This window comes from Bombus pascuorum, chromosome 3 (genome assembly GCF_905332965.1).
Source record: "Bombus pascuorum chromosome 3, iyBomPasc1.1, whole genome shotgun sequence".
Lineage (NCBI taxonomy): Eukaryota > Metazoa > Arthropoda > Insecta > Hymenoptera > Apidae > Bombus > Bombus pascuorum.
Genome location: NC_083490.1, coordinates 16705175 through 16721309, shown reverse-complemented (window position 1 = coordinate 16721309; position 16135 = coordinate 16705175). Strand labels below are relative to the sequence as shown.

The 16135-nt window shown below is 33.8% G+C and overlaps 1 protein-coding gene across 4 annotated transcripts in view; it reads left to right on the top strand.

The window, feature by feature from the left end:
* LOC132905688 (protein sidekick) overlaps positions 1 to 15619 on the top strand; it is a 44392-nt gene extending 28773 nt beyond the window's left edge. The window contains exons 2-26 of one of the 4 annotated variants that reach the window (XM_060957246.1): positions 1765 to 1860; positions 2701 to 2880; positions 3244 to 3457; positions 3725 to 3898; positions 4152 to 4360; positions 4441 to 4591; positions 4743 to 4870; positions 4986 to 5096; positions 5948 to 6067; positions 6141 to 6296; positions 7178 to 7304; positions 7376 to 7677; positions 7771 to 7956; positions 8032 to 10255; positions 10330 to 10526; positions 10606 to 10802; positions 10885 to 11124; positions 11207 to 11404; positions 11491 to 11632; positions 11720 to 11998; positions 12246 to 12266; positions 12802 to 12959; positions 13042 to 13204; positions 13272 to 13600; positions 13664 to 15619. In XM_060957246.1, the coding sequence (XP_060813229.1) occupies positions 1765 to 1860; positions 2701 to 2880; positions 3244 to 3457; positions 3725 to 3898; positions 4152 to 4360; positions 4441 to 4591; positions 4743 to 4870; positions 4986 to 5096; positions 5948 to 6067; positions 6141 to 6296; positions 7178 to 7304; positions 7376 to 7677; positions 7771 to 7956; positions 8032 to 10255; positions 10330 to 10526; positions 10606 to 10802; positions 10885 to 11124; positions 11207 to 11404; positions 11491 to 11632; positions 11720 to 11998; positions 12246 to 12266; positions 12802 to 12959; positions 13042 to 13204; positions 13272 to 13600; positions 13664 to 13906 (6545 nt within the window). In that variant the 3' untranslated portion in view covers positions 13907 to 15619. The remainder of the gene's footprint in view (positions 1 to 1764; positions 1861 to 2700; positions 2881 to 3243; positions 3458 to 3724; positions 3899 to 4151; positions 4361 to 4440; positions 4592 to 4742; positions 4871 to 4985; positions 5097 to 5947; positions 6068 to 6140; positions 6297 to 7177; positions 7305 to 7375; positions 7678 to 7770; positions 7957 to 8031; positions 10256 to 10329; positions 10527 to 10605; positions 10803 to 10884; positions 11125 to 11206; positions 11405 to 11490; positions 11633 to 11719; positions 11999 to 12245; positions 12267 to 12801; positions 12960 to 13041; positions 13205 to 13271; positions 13601 to 13663) is intronic. The other 3 variants (XM_060957249.1, XM_060957248.1, XM_060957250.1) reach the window with 3 other exon arrangements.
* Positions 15620 to 16135: the final 516 nt, after the last annotated feature.

Genomic DNA, 16135 nt, shown 5'->3' with positions numbered 1-16135 from the left:
CATTCTATATCATTTCTTTCAACAAGACAAACCTCTCGAGCCGGCCTTCAAGAAATTATTATCGAGTGTACCATCGATTATTGTGTCAACGATCATTCCAATTTATCGATTCAGAAACTGTCCCTGGTTACTCTTGCGTAGATCTTATTTAACGCGAAGATGGTTTCTTTCATCGCATTACATTTTCATCGTATTGTAAAAGGAAGATTTTTAAAATTATAGAATATTTGATTATAAAAAATATTTAAAACAGGCAGAAAGTTTAAAAACAGTCGAATTCTAAAAATTTCGGAACACTAATTATACATTCTGGTACTAAAATTAATTTTGTTGTAAATTTCAAATGAAAGATTTTGTCATTTCAAATGCTTTTCTGCGTAATTTCTCTAATAAAGAATATTTATTTTTTTTCCACAGCTCGTTCAATATTAAAAATGTTATCCTCTTGACGAGGGACTCCATACGCCAAAAAACACAATAACACATCGTCGTCGTAAAGTGTTCTTGCGCGTTTGTATGTACAGCTGAAAGGAAACGACTTTACTTGGAAATAATCGTTTCACAGGCTGTTCTAATTATAGCTAATCCATTAGCGTGTTAATGCTTGAATCAATTTTTAATGAAACTTAACTACATTAGCGGTTACTTGTAATTTGCAGCGTTAATGTCGTATGATGTTATCTTTTCATCGACTCCAAGTGAAAGTTAACAGATCCTTATTAACCAAACGAATGGCTGACCAAGAAAATTTTCTCTACACTATACGCTCAAATAGATTGTAAGACTCATCGTGCATAACCTACAGTTTGAAATTCTATAATTTAATTAAAAAGAACGCAATAGTACTCTGTAGTAATCGAATAAATGAATACAGGAACTATATTCGAAGTAAATAACTGAATGGATTCCAATGCAGTGCGAAGCAACCGAAAAGGGCTCATAAAGTTATAGTTTATGGTGTATACGTGCATTATGTTCGAGTCCCATGTAACAACGACTGAGTCATCAGGTTTAGACGTGCGTAGTTTACGGTGTACCAAAAGGATGAAGAGAAGAGTAAAGAATGCGAACAGCCGGATGCCGTAGAACCGAGTCACATGGACGTAAACCGACACGTGCACCCTCTTTTCTGACACGGTCCGATGATTTTTAAGATGGGGGCGAATACGGTGGACTTTCTCATCGACTAACCGACGAATTCACCGCAACGCTCAACCTGTTTCGCTTGATATTTCTCTTTGTTTCGTCGTTAATTGTCTAAATATACGCTTTTTCCTTAATTGTCTCGCAAACTTTGTTCCGTTCCTTGAAAGTTCCGTAAATTGGACGAAAATTTTTTTGAGCCAAGGAAGAAGGTAATAGTAATAATATTGAAACGCGTCTTTTTACAAAATCACTAGGATCTAAGGAATTAAAATCCAGCTTTTTTAGCGTAACATTCAGAACTGCTTCGAAGAATTCCCTTCTTTTTACTGCTTCGGTTATGAAGCCTACTAATTCGTCGAGTACCTTAAAAACCATTTCTCGTACAGTTTATAACGATTTTGTGACCCCTTTCTCGATTTTTTCGATATCAAATTTGTACAAGGTATGAAATGTTGTTATTTTAATAGTCATAATAATCTCATAAGTACTTCCAGAAAAATCTATGAAAATGTCTAAAAGTATATCTACACAAATTTTATATCGATCTAATCAATTTGTTCGCGAGTAACAGCGTAATTGAACTACATATTGAAATTCGCTCTTTCGATCTTTTTACAGAGACCCTCCAGGAACCGCGCTTCACCACTCAGCCTTCCAGCAGCGGCAATATTCTTAGCGAAAATCGGACAAAATTTCTGCAGTGTCAAGCGAGAGGTAAGTAGGGAACGTAGCACGGATATTCGACGAGATTCGACCCGGAAGCGATGATTTCAAATGCATTAAGAACCTCTTCTCGTCTCGACTTTACCGTGATATTATATTATTTTAAAGATGAATCGATTAAGCCTTATAGAGTTCACTTAATAAAACATACTTTTCTCGTATTCCAAATTTTAATCATCAAATTGAAAATAAAAAATGTCTTGTTCTTACAATTAGTAAATGTACAATTTAATAAATTATTTTAGTCGATAAGTTTTGAGATATGAAACAATCATGCGATTATTCCGATTTATGGTTCATTTTCGAGATTTCTGGAGTTTTTTTTTACTCGAATTTCAGTTCTATGGAAACTGACAAATTTTCCTACGTGTTTTTAATATCCCATTATTCTCATGAAATATCGAATAACAGCCGGATGAGACGGTGGCCAGATGAAGCCTTACAGTTGCACCGTAGTGCCGTAATACGATAGTATGACCCTGTACTAATAGTATTAGGTCGTTGTATATTACATCTACTTCTTGAACAAACGAAGAATGCCTATAGTAGTTGTGAAAAATATTAACGTGAACTAGATATAATTCGTGAAAACGAAAACTGAAATCGTGTAAATTGTAATAATCTGTTGAAAATACACAAATTTAGGATAATCACTGTAGTACATGTAATGTATCTAGTAAAATGTTATGTTAATGAAACTTTCACTCTTAATGATTTGTATCTTTTCTAAAAGATAGAACTTCAATTATATAAATTGTTTGTCCTCTGACAAATTCAAGTAAATAAAGTATCATTTTCTGATACATTATTACGTTTACATTCTGTTCGCAGGAAATCCTCAGCCAAAATATAAGTGGTTCAAAGATGGGGTACCCCTCAGCAACGAGCTTACTTCGGAGCCTTATTTTCGAATACAAAGTACACGTAGAGAAGACGCAGGAGTTTATCACTGTGTCGCCACGAACGACGTAGGATCTATATTTAGTGAAAGAATTACATTTGCGGTAGCCTGTACGTATATAATTAAACACGACAGTTTCACATTTTTCTAATTATCCTAATTAATCCTGATCAAGAATCGAACGTTTCAGTTGCTTTCACTTTCATTCATTTCGATCTACCATAACAAAACTAGAAACAGGAAACGAATTACACGAAAAGCGTGCTATTTCAAAGTCGAGCTACATACTACAGCCAACTGTAAATTAAACACAGCGAGTTTTATTGCGCACAGCAACATTCGATCCATCCGCGTTCTCCTCTTTATCACGTTCTAGGACACGATGCTCTGATTATCACGAGCAACGTACATATTTTGTCGCAGTGAATGCATCCAGCGTGATGAAAGTAACACCGTAATATTATCCTGTCCAGATATGGGGGTGTTCGAGGATCTCACAGAGAGGATGGTGAGCGTGAAATCGGGCAGCGCGGCTGTTTTAACGCTGCCACCGATAGAAAGCCATCCTGCACCTGACGTTACATGGTTCACGTCCGATGGCTTGTTGTTATACGGCATAAAATATGCGTCTGTTCATCACACGTTGCTTATCCTGAACGCGTCTGAGAGCGATCAAGGCCTGTACAGGTTCGTATTAAAGTAACTGGTCCAGAGAGTTACCTTGTGTAGTCATCAGAGAATGGATAAAGTACCCGTGAAACTTTATGGAACGATAGCTATATAAGCTGTCGATCTAAAAGTTTATATATTCATTTATGTATCTATAGTGAAATTTTTCAACTTAAGGGAATTTTCAAATAAAGGAATAAAGAAACTTATTTTTCGTTACATGTAATTTTCTTATAACTAGAGAAACTAAAGGAAATGTTCCTTTCGTACTTTTATGTTAAACAGGGCCAGAGCCATTAACACGCAATTGGGTAAAGAGGAGAACAGTCCCTTTTTCAAGTTGCAAGTTACGGGAGATGCCAACGCTGAGGTGGCACCTAGTATCATAGTGAAACCACAGGACACTCAGATCATCAAGGACCAAGACGTTACCTACATACATTGCATAGCCAATGCTAGGTAATTCGTGAATTTTACAGAAGAAAGGATACAAATTAGTCATATAATAAAATAATAATGCTCTTACGACTTCCATTCTACAAAATCTGAATATTTGCAATAATATAAAATAAACCTTTGAAAAAATAAGACTTTATGCCTTTTCCCTTTCTTAAAGAGAATGGGTTACACTTTAAAAGTTTGATAAACTGACTCGTAATCACTCTACATGAAACTGTTCTGTAAGAGAAATGTTTCAAACGGGTAATTTTAGGTCTCTTCATGAGTTACGAACTTTATGGACGAAAGACGGGATCCCCATCGAGAACTCGAGGATATCATATAGTTTTAACGACTCGTGGAATAGAACTTTGGCGTTAATATCGGCAAACATAACTTACACCGGCGTATACTCATGCCATGTGGACTTAAGAAGCGGTGGATATCCAACAGTGAACGCGAGCGCGAATGTTGTCGTATATGGTAAGATTGATTCAACAATTGGAGATTTGTAACCTTAAAATTTCCCACATATGCGTTACTTTTATGTTATAATATCTTAGAAAAACCAACTTTTATAACGGAATTAAAACGAGAGACTCTTAGTGATTATGGATCAACTGTAACGTTACCATGCGATGCTGTCGGTGTACCTCCTCCTAAAATCACTTGGTTTCGAAATGCAGAACCTGTTGATCATCTTCTTGGATTTAGGTATGATTTTTAGAAAACCTGCTAAATTTTCAATCAGTAAAAAAAATTTATTAATTGCTACCTAAAGTATGTATTTTAACTGAAATCATCTATCAAATTCAAAATTCTCCTATCTTCCTATTTCTATATTCTTTTGCATTTTTATGTATAGGTACGCACTGGAAGAAGATGGCTCCTTAACAATTAAAAAATTAACCATGGATGACTCAGGAATGTTCCAATGTCTTGCATCCAACGACGCAGGCGAAGCATCCAGTTACACCTGGCTAAAAGCAAAAAGTTAGTACATTACACGTTGGAGTGATATGAAATCATTAAATATATTATTATTAATTTTTTGTTTTATTATTGTTTCTTTATATTTATAATAAATGACGTATTTTTTATGGGACAGAAGGATTAGTAAGCAGACTGAAAAACAGAGTTGTCCGCTGGACAGCTGGCTACAATGTAGTCAGAGTTCGCCAATCTGATCGCCGTTTTAAGTTCTCTCAATATCCAGACAGTAAGATTCTAACGACATGTCGCCACGAAATATCCACCTCCTTTTTGAAATTACCCCGGGCACATGCTTGAAGAATGCATATCACACCACAATGTTTGCTTTTACCAGCTGTATCCGTGTTTTTTTCTGGTAGTTATACTGAATACATCTGCAAAGCACGATAGTTTCTTTGTGTGTAAAACACATTGGCTCTTTGAAAAATTATAGAAAATACTCAACATGTTCAAAGAACGTAATAATAAATATGATGTGATGTTATTACACAACATACAATATACAGTGTTATTAACACTATTACAAACAAAAATTTTTCAATTATTTTTATATTTGGAACAAAATTAATATACTATTATCAGTATCAGAAAACGTAGAGGAATTGTTTGAAGCATTTGCACGTATCTTCGTCACAATAAACGGACAAAATATATCGTGAATAGCACGTTTCTAGATTAGAAAAATAATTGTAGGAAAAAAATTTTAAATATTAGCTATTTCTGTAGTTGTGCCATAGAGTATACGTAATTTAACTTTTAGTGAAAATAAAGTTTCGGTAATAGAGAATTATTATTAATTGAAATCAGGTATTGGTAAATTCAGCGTTTTCCATTATATATATATATATACATATATATATATATATATAAATGAACGCTATTAAATTCTTTCCAGTGTTTTTTTTTTATTCATTTTTTACTATTATTCATAAAATGTCAATAGATGGTATACTGGAAAACACTGAAATGGGGAAAGTTTACTTTTGTGATCGATTGTTCCTGCCTTTTTTGCGTGCATGTAATCAATTCTTCCTGGTCACGAGCAAAACATTAATAGATTCAAATTATTGTTTTCAGCATCTGGACCAATCATGGAGAATGGTCCACAAAACCAAACTATATTAGATGGAAAGGATGCAACTTTAACATGTAATGCTGTAGCAGCTCCGATACCTAACACTACATGGATTTATAATGGTAAATTATTAATCACTAATTCATACGGGTAACTAATACCATAACACTGATATACACATTGATTCATTAATAGATACAATTCCTGTGGAAATCGCCGGAAGAGTACAAGTCTTAGATAACGGAGATCTTTTAATTGCTGCGGTAAAACCAAACGACGCCGGAAAATACACGTGTATTCGAGCTAATGAAGCTGGTTCTGTAAATGGTTCAGCGTATCTTACTGTTTTAGGTAAAATATGATTAAATAATTTTAGTGTTACGTCGCGTGAGATGGTCCGCGCGACATCCCTCCTGGTCAGGCCGCCTAGGCCTACCCATCGTCACAGAGACCCGTTTTAGGCCCAAGGAACCCCCATAAACCGCATCTGCTAACCATTAAGTTACAGTCATATAAGCAGCGCCGGTTTCTGGAAGGTCCCAAAATTCCGTTAGTTTATTGCACATCCTCGCTAATTGCGAAGAAAGCAGATGTGCCCTGCGAAACTGCTGGGTTTTTCCCAAGAACAAGGACACCCATGAGCCAAATGTGCAGGAGACTTTCTCCTCATATTGTATGTATTAATATTGGCCAAAACCAATGGGCATCGCGGATCGTTACCCTCACTATTCTACGGAAAAGAGTAAACAGCGAATCCGCGTCCTTAGTTCAGAAGAACACACCCACACCGAGCTTTCCTCCTAAATAAGACGAGCTGGGTCACACACTGTTCTTCTACTACGCAGACAGTCAAGTACACTGTTCTTCTACTTCGCGAGTAGTCACGTTTATTAATTTGAGTCAGTCAGGTTCTTGGGCTATAACGCGCTAACATCTAAACCCTCGGGTCAGATCGAAAAATAATTTCTGTAAGTCCCACGTTTTGTTAATGGTGTTAAATAAACATGTATTAGGTAACTGTAGACTACAGTTATTCAAACACAACCACCCCTATTCTCGTAACTGAAATCAGGGGATCGCCCTTCTCGCGGTGTCGATTCGTGCATCGTAACGGGAATTTACGACTCCCGTTGACGCGTCTCAAAGCGAACGCGTCTCCCCGCGACCGGACGAAAATACATTTAGAGTACTAAGAAATCACCATTTTCTGACCAGAATTTAATTCATTTCAGTTCGAACACAAATTATTCAACCACCTGTGGATACCTCCGTACTTCTTGGCTACACCGCGGAATTACAATGCAAGGTCTCCAACGATCCAAGTGTTTTGTACGATATAGCATGGTTTCATAATTCACAGTACGTGCATTTCTACATTAATGATATTAATGATAATAAAAATATTTACAGTATATTTGTTGCTTTCGCAGAGTAATAAATACACAAGCCAGTCAAAGAGTAAAAATGCGAAATGATGGTACATTGGAAATAGCGGCCGTTCGTGCGTCTGACGTGGGTGAATATATGTGTTCTGTGGTTTCTCCAGGAGGAAATGAGACTCGATCTGCTCGTCTTAGTGTAATCGAATTACCGTTCGCACCAATAAACGTAATGGCTAGTCGAGTCGAGCGAATTTCACCTCGCACCATAAACGTTAGTTGGGTTCCTGGCTTTGATGGAAACAGTCCAACAAAAAAGTTTATTGTTCAAAGACGGGAGGTTTCTGATCTCGGTAGTTAAACACAAATTGATCTTTAATGAAAGATTTAATCTGTCTGTACATGTCTACTTATATACGTATATATTTCCGATTAACTTTATACAGGACCAATACCTGATTCTGCGCTAAATTGGATCACGGAGTGTAATAATGTTTCGGCACAAAATCGTTGGGTACTATTGAACAATCTAAAAGCTGCTGCCGCATATCAGTTTCGAGTGACTGCAGAAAATAGTGTTGGCGAAGGACCTCCTTCGGATCCTAGTAATGTAGTAGTTCTTCCTCAAGAGCGTAAGTAATAGTTACAAGCCTGCAAATCTTAATAGTTTCCCAAACTTTTATTAATATTTGTGAATTTTACTGTAGCTCCGAGTGGACCACCGGTAGGATTCGTTGGTTCAGCTCGATCATCCTCAGAAATAATCACGCAGTGGCAGCTTCCATTAGAAGAATATCGAAACGGCCATATTTTAGGATATGTATTAAGATATAGACTATACGGCTACAACGACAATCCATGGACAATACAAAATATTACTAACGAAGCACAAAGAAATTATCTTATTACCGACCTAATTACTTGGAAGGATTATATCGTACAGATAGCAGCGTATAATGATAAAGGAGTTGGAGTATTTACGGAAGGTTTGAAGATTAAAACCAAGGAAGGAGTACCTGAAGCACCACCCACAAACGTAAAGGTAACAGCTATTAATTCAACATCGATAAAAGTGTGGTGGAAACCTCCCAATCCGCAAAAGATTAATGGAATAAATCAAGGTTATAAATTACAAGCCTGGATCGGGCATAATTTTACAGAAGCGAGCGAATACAAGTCGATGACCGTACCACCTAGCTTATTCGATCCTCTTGCAGAACAAAGCGCAATTATGACAGGTTTAAAGAAATACACCTTATACAATATAACTGTATTATGCTTCACTGATCCAGGTGATGGTGAAAAAAGTTCTCCCGTTCAAATTCGTACACGCGAAGATGTACCTGAAGAAGTAGAAAATCTACAATTTGAGAACATAAGTGATCGTTCACTCACGGTTAAATGGAATGCTCCACAGGAAATTAATGGAGTTCTCATCCAATACCAATTAAAATATATGATCAAAGATGTACCGGATTCTCTACGAGTAGAAAACTTCACGTCAGACACTCTTTCAGCCAAAATCGAACATTTACAAGCAATGACTCATTATAAATTTGAAGTTGTTGCTTGGACTTCAGTTGGCCCTGGAAAACCAGCAGTGGCTGTTATTCAATCAGGCGTTGAGCCTGTTCTTCCTGAACCACCAACTAAATTAGCACTGTCTAATATAGATGCATTCTCTGTTGTTCTTCAATTTACTCCAGGCTTTGACGGCAATTCCTCCATAATAAAGTGGACAGTACAAGCACAAACCACTCGAAACACAACATGGTACAATATTTACGAAGTTTCAGATCCTGATGCTAGTACAATCACTGTAGGTGGTCTAATTCCATTTATGCAGTATAAATTACGATTAATAGCTAACAACGTTGTCGGTGCTTCCCAACCTTCCGAACCAACAAAAGAATTTCAAACGATTCAAGCACCACCGTCACATCCTCCTAGGAATGTTACGGTTCGTGCAATGAGCGCCACGGAACTACGTGTTAGATGGATTCCATTACAACAGATTGAATGGTACGGAAATCCAAGGGGATATAATGTTACTTATACTGAAGTTCGAACGAACAAGTCAAAGAGCATAACTATAGAAGACCATACAGCGAATTCGTATATTTTAGAGAACATGGAAGAATATGCTCTTTATAAAATTGTAATGCAAGCGCTTAATGACGTTGGGTCATCGACAATAAGCCCGAAAGCTGTTGAAAGAACTCGCGAATCAGTTCCTTCGATGGGTCCTATTAATGTAGAAGCCAATGCAACGTCTTCCACGACCATATTAGTTAGATGGGGTGATGTTCCCATAGAACATCAGAATGGACAAATAGAAGGGTTTAAAGTTTATTACGGTGCAAATGCTAGATCAGCATTCCAGTATAAAAACATTCCTAGTAACACAACATTTACAACAACTTTAACAGAACTTCGAAAATTTGTCCAGTATCACATACAAGTTCTAGCTTATACGCGTCTTGGCGATGGCACTTTAAGCACTCCGCCAGTTAGAGTACAAACATTTGAAGATGCTCCTGGACCTCCATCGAATGTATCGTTCCCTGATGTAAGCTTTACCACTGCTCGGATTATTTGGGATACTCCAGAAGATCCGAACGGAGAGATTCTCGCCTATAAAGTTATGTTTCATCTAAATAATAGTCAGGATCATCAATTTTCGAAGGAGTTTCCTGCATCAGATAGAACTTTTAGAGCAACTGGACTAGAGCCAGAGAAGTATTACATGTTCTCGGTAACAGCACAAACGAGATTAGGATGGGGAAAAACAGCGTACGCTCTCGTTTTTACCACAAATAATAGAGAACGTCCGCAATCGCCATCGATGCCACAAATTAGCAGATCACAAATACAAAGTAGACAGATAACATTTAATTGGACACCTGGCCGTGATGGGTTTGCACCATTAAGGTAAATTTTTCACTACATCTAATATATAATTTTTTATATTATGTAAAATTAATATGTATAATGCTTTTTTATAGATATTATACGGTACAACAGTCAGAAAATTCAGGACCATTTCAAACAATTCCTGAAAGAGTAGAACCAACATTAACATCTTATACAGCAAATGATTTAAAACCATTTACATTCTATCAATTCCGAATACAAGCAACTAACGATATAGGTCCTTCAACTTGGAGTACAGAATCTGTTCAAGTTCAAACTCTACCAGCAGGTACATAAAATTCACTTTTCATTTGTCTTAAATCTATTTTCTTAAGATACATAATTTTTATCATAATATGAATTTATAGCACCTTCTCGGGGAGTTACTGGTTTGAAAGTAGTTCCAATAACGACATCTAGTATAGAGGTTCATTGGAACGCAATAGATGAAGTATATTGGAGCGGCGATCATGAAACAGGTGGTTATCGCGTTGTTTATCAACCAGTTTCTGATTTCCCCACAGCTCTTCAAGATACGCCTAAAGAAGAAGTTTTAGGAATAAAAGTAATGATTATAATTATAATTATAGAACACTGTAATAGATTCTAAATGATAAGTTTTATTAATCTTTTCTTAACTTTTACAGGCTACGAAGATTGTTTTAAGCGACTTGACAGAAGATAGGTATTACGAAGTAATAGTATTACCCTTCAATTCTGAAGGCGAAGGTCCATCAAGCCCTCCAGTGACTGTATATGTAGGAGAAGCAGTTCCTACAGGAGAACCACAACATCTAAAAGCAGAACCAATTTCTTCTACAGAAGTACATCTGCGTTGGAAACCACCCCAAGCTAATATGCAAAATGGAGATTTATTAGGATATAAAGTAAAATTATCATTTGCATATAGAATTTATTTTTTAATTTAATTGTTTAAGTAATATTTATTATTTATATTTCTTATTTTAGATTTTCTATTTAGTTACTGATTCTCCTCAAGATTTGGAAAACAAGCAGGAAGAAGAAATAGAAGTTGTACCAGCATCATACTTAACACATAGCTTAGTGTTTTTAGATAAATATACAGAATATCGCATTCAAGTATTGGCTTTCAACCCTGCCGGCGATGGTCCTCGAACCCCATCTATCACTGTCAGAACTAAACAGGTACATAAGTTTCACAATAATTAAACTAATGACGTAAGTGCTTCTCTTCTCTTCTTCCTTTTTAAATATATTCAATTGATTTATAGGATATACCTGGACCACCACACAATTTACAATTCTCAGAAATTACAATGACTAGTCTCCGCGTCTCTTGGGAAGCACCAAAGCTACGAAATGGTGAAATAGTAGGCTACATTGTTACATATGAAACTGCAGAACAAAATGATCGTATGTTTTTTAGTATAAAAGTTATTCCAAATATTTAATATACGAATAAACAATTGCTTAGATACGTAACATTTTATATTATTGTAGGTTTTAGTAAGCAAGTTAAACAAAAGGTAACGGAAACAAGTCTACTAATTCAACCTTTAGAAGAAGAAGAAACATATACTTTTATGGTTAGAGCGCAAACCATTGATTTTGGTCCGCCTATATCTGGAAATGTCACAACAGGTCCACAAGAAGGTTCGCCAATGGCACCTAGCAATCTTGCTGTTACAAAAACAGTGTCTAGTGTTGAATTACAATGGACTAACGGTGCTTCTGGAAAAGGACCCATTCTAGGATACTACATCGAAACGCGCCGGAAAGGTAAATAATATAAACTATTTTAACATTTATAAAACCCCTCAAATATTAAAACGAAGATTACAGAATTGATAAAAAGAATGAAAAATATTTCTAAAAAGTATATATTTATACATGTGAAAGATAAAAATGAATAATAGAGTTATTTTGATTATTTTATTTTCACATATTTAAAAATAAATTATCTATTTGTAAAATTCCAGAATATATTATTTGTATTACTAATACTGCCTTTTTTATAATCATATAGCAATGGAAGAGTGGCAGCATTGTAAGTGTCAATGCACGTAAATATATTGAACGTCGAGTATTATATTAGATGATCTCAACAGTTAAATATGATTTTTGTTAGCGTTAAAATATAGCTTCCTGTTTGTTATTAATCTGTGATTTGTTTAGTGATATTTGTACTGTTGATTGCATGATAATGTCATAGCATGACATTTTCCATGAGTTCAGTTAGAAATTCTTCAAACATCTTAACTTCGAATGCTGCTATAATTTACAGTAATAAATAAATAGCTAAAGTTTGACATGTTAGATGATGGTGTATTCCTACAGTTTTAATTTTTCAGTTTTTATATCTAATACTTCATTAATTCCCTTAAAATATGTAATGTATAACACACAACATAACTATGCAAGTTTTCAGTCATCATTATTTTCTCAAAAACTATGAAAGCAACCAGATATATCATTCTTTCCTGTAGCACATAATTTTATGAAAACCTGCAGATGTTTTCAATTGCATTTACGATCTCATTACCAAAGCCAAATAAATTTTACTATTATATTTGTAATTATAGATGACAGTCGTTGGCAGACAATCGTACGTAGTAGTAATGGACCATTGACAGAGTATTCTGTATCTTATCAAAATTTACTTCCATCTACATCGTATTTATTCAGAGTAATATCATATAATCGTTATGGAATTAGTTATCCAGCATATTCCACAGAAACGGTAAATAGGATTGCTGTATATACATTTTTATAAATATTTCTAAGCATTAAATACTAATGATAATTTCCTGGTTTTTTTTTAGATTTTAACTCCATCAAAGCTATACCTTGAATATGCATATCTACAACATAAACCATTTTACAGACAAACTTGGTTTATGGTTACTTTAGCTGCTGCATCAATTATAATTATTATAATGGTCATAGCAGTGCTATGCGTGAAAAGTAAAAGCTATAAATATAAACGTAAGTTGTAATAAATACATTCTATCACAAAGTATATGGGTTTATAATAATCAAGTAATTGTTCTAGAAGAAGCACAAAAGACACTTGAAGAGTCTATGGCGATGGATACTGATGATAGACAAGAATCTGATTTAGAGCTTTATAGATCAAGACAAGGAGGTGGTGGTGCAATGAATATGGCTAATGCTTGTGGTACATTAGGTAAAAGAAACACTTTAGCAAGAAAATCTATGCATCCTCCTCCTCCTACAATGTTGGGAAAATCACCTCCTAGACCATCACCAGCCTCTGTTGCTTATCATAGCGATGAAGAAAGTCTGAAAGGATATGATGAAAACCCTGACGATAGCAGCGTTACGGAAAAACCTTCCGAAATTAGTTCAACAGATTCACAGGTAACATTCCTTAAATATATGTATAAAACATATGCATTATACATAACATATTTTATGTTATAGGGATCTGAAAGCGAGAATGAAAGTGTACAATCGGATCCACATTCCTTCGTAAATCATTACGCTAATGTTAATGACTCCTTAAGACAGTCCTGGAAACGTCAGAAACCAGTTAGGAATTATTCATCGTACACTGATTCTGAACCTGAAGGTAGTGCCGTTGTCAGTTTAAATGGGGGACAAATTATTATGAACAATATGGCAAGATCGAGAGCACCATTGCCTGGTTTTTCATCTTTTGTATAATTTGTTCATAATAAAAAATGAAAGTTTTCGTTAAGTAGATAGGGTGCCGAATTATAGACTAGCGAAATTTATAATCGTTATACGATTAAAGTAAAATAAATTTATGCTGAGCACGAATTAATTTTGAAGCATATAAATAATTTGGAGAAAAAAAAATTGTTATATATATATAAAAAGAGATATTGTTAAAATTTTGATCATTTTCATGAAGCAGAATAGTTAGAATTTTAATAGCTCAGCACTGAAATTGAAATACACAGAGTTAAAGACTTATGTTGAAACACAAATTTATGAGTGTTTCACGCATGCTGATACTTCGTATAGTAATTTTAAAATGCTTTGGCACCACCATATTGTGATATATTGAAATACATATTATTTATAATTTTAGGTAAAGTCAAAATGTGTATAATGAATATTTTTACTTTCATTAAGTGAAGTTGGAACAAAATATTGCATGGATCTCGAATAACGTAATGCTTGCGCATTTTTTTAAGTATAAGAAAGATAAGTTTGAAACAATCTATTAATATAACGTATTAAAAATGAAATAGAATATCATTAATAATAATAAAAACAATATCGTATCGAAAACTGCCAGAGATAACCGAGATAACCGCATATATAATTAATAAACTCAAAAAACAAAATAATATTTTAATACTACATTAATATGACAAAAACAATTAAATTATAATCCATTAAAACATACAAACATACTAATCACAGTACCACTTATAAATCTTTTCCACTCGTATGAATACATTTTTTTAATTTTTCTAATTGACATTTGTGCAACAAAATAAAAGTTGCTTGATATAAGACATCGATCTAAATATATGAACAATTCACAATCAGGCCTATCATATCAATTTCAATTAATCTTCGTAGACTAAAGATGAGTCTGATAAAGTTATTATACCGAATAAATAAAGAACATTGTGTGAAATGCGACTGCGTGAATTTCTATCTTTAAGGGTCTTTGTTTTTAATATTATTATGTATAATGTACATAAAATTTATATAAATTACAAAATAGCAAATACCGATACAACACTTGTACATTTAGTGCACAGCTTAGGCAACGTTAGATAAAAGTTTATGCTAAGGAATCTTTCAATAACATATATTTATCTTCTTCAAATAGATATCTATCGTCTATTTTCATTTTTTTTTTTTAAATCATAGAATGAAGAAGAAAAAGACATGAGTTTAATGCATTGACATTTGCATATAAAGAAAATGCAATCTATTTAATTCACCACAATATCGTAAATTCATTTGTAGTATATAATATTACACTTACAGTATTGTAAAACATTATCATACACAGACTTATTCGATTTTAGGGCAGTAATCTTCTTACCATAATGCATTTAATCTATTATTATTTTAAAGGTGAAAAGCATTTCAGACTGATATTGATGCGTGAAATGTCTTTTTTGCTTGATACTTATTTTGTAATAAAAAGATCATAGAAACGATATAAAGAAAATGTTAAGAAATCGTAAAACATGTAAAACAAATTTTGAAATATTCTTCGATAATATACGCTAAAATCTAGGAATATATGCATTATTGAAAATATAAGACAATGAAAATAATTGAACAGTTCGATGATGGCAGCTATAATTCTATTATATTTAATAGAATAATTATTAATTGTAGTTGGTTAATGAAACAAGGTTGATAAAATTATACTCGAACTTTTAATTTGATTGATTTTTCATTCAACACAAACCATAATATTAATTACAAATCAAAAATTGTAATTAATATGTCATTAACTAGATAGCAAATTGTTTGATAAATATTTACTTTTAAAAACGATACATTCTTTATTCTTAATGTTATATTAGAAAACTTGCTTTCTGATTTTTATACTATATAACATTAATTTCCCTATTTGTTAACATTAATTATTAATTATTGTCATCTTGTGTCATAAAAACTTAATCTTCATACAAATGAAGGTATAATTGTTTCTACACACTGCCAATAAGAATTAATTCGAGGATAAAATTGTTTTTATCCGCATTTCTATATATTAATGACAAATTCAAACAAATCGCGTCTGAAATTATACATTACTTGTACAACATATTCTAAGTATGTGTTAATATTTTAATAAAATTTATATAATTTTATGCACACTATTTTTTTATAATTTTGGTCAATGATGTTCTTACTAAGTTTTGGAATATTTTTAAAACAAATGAAACTGTGTGT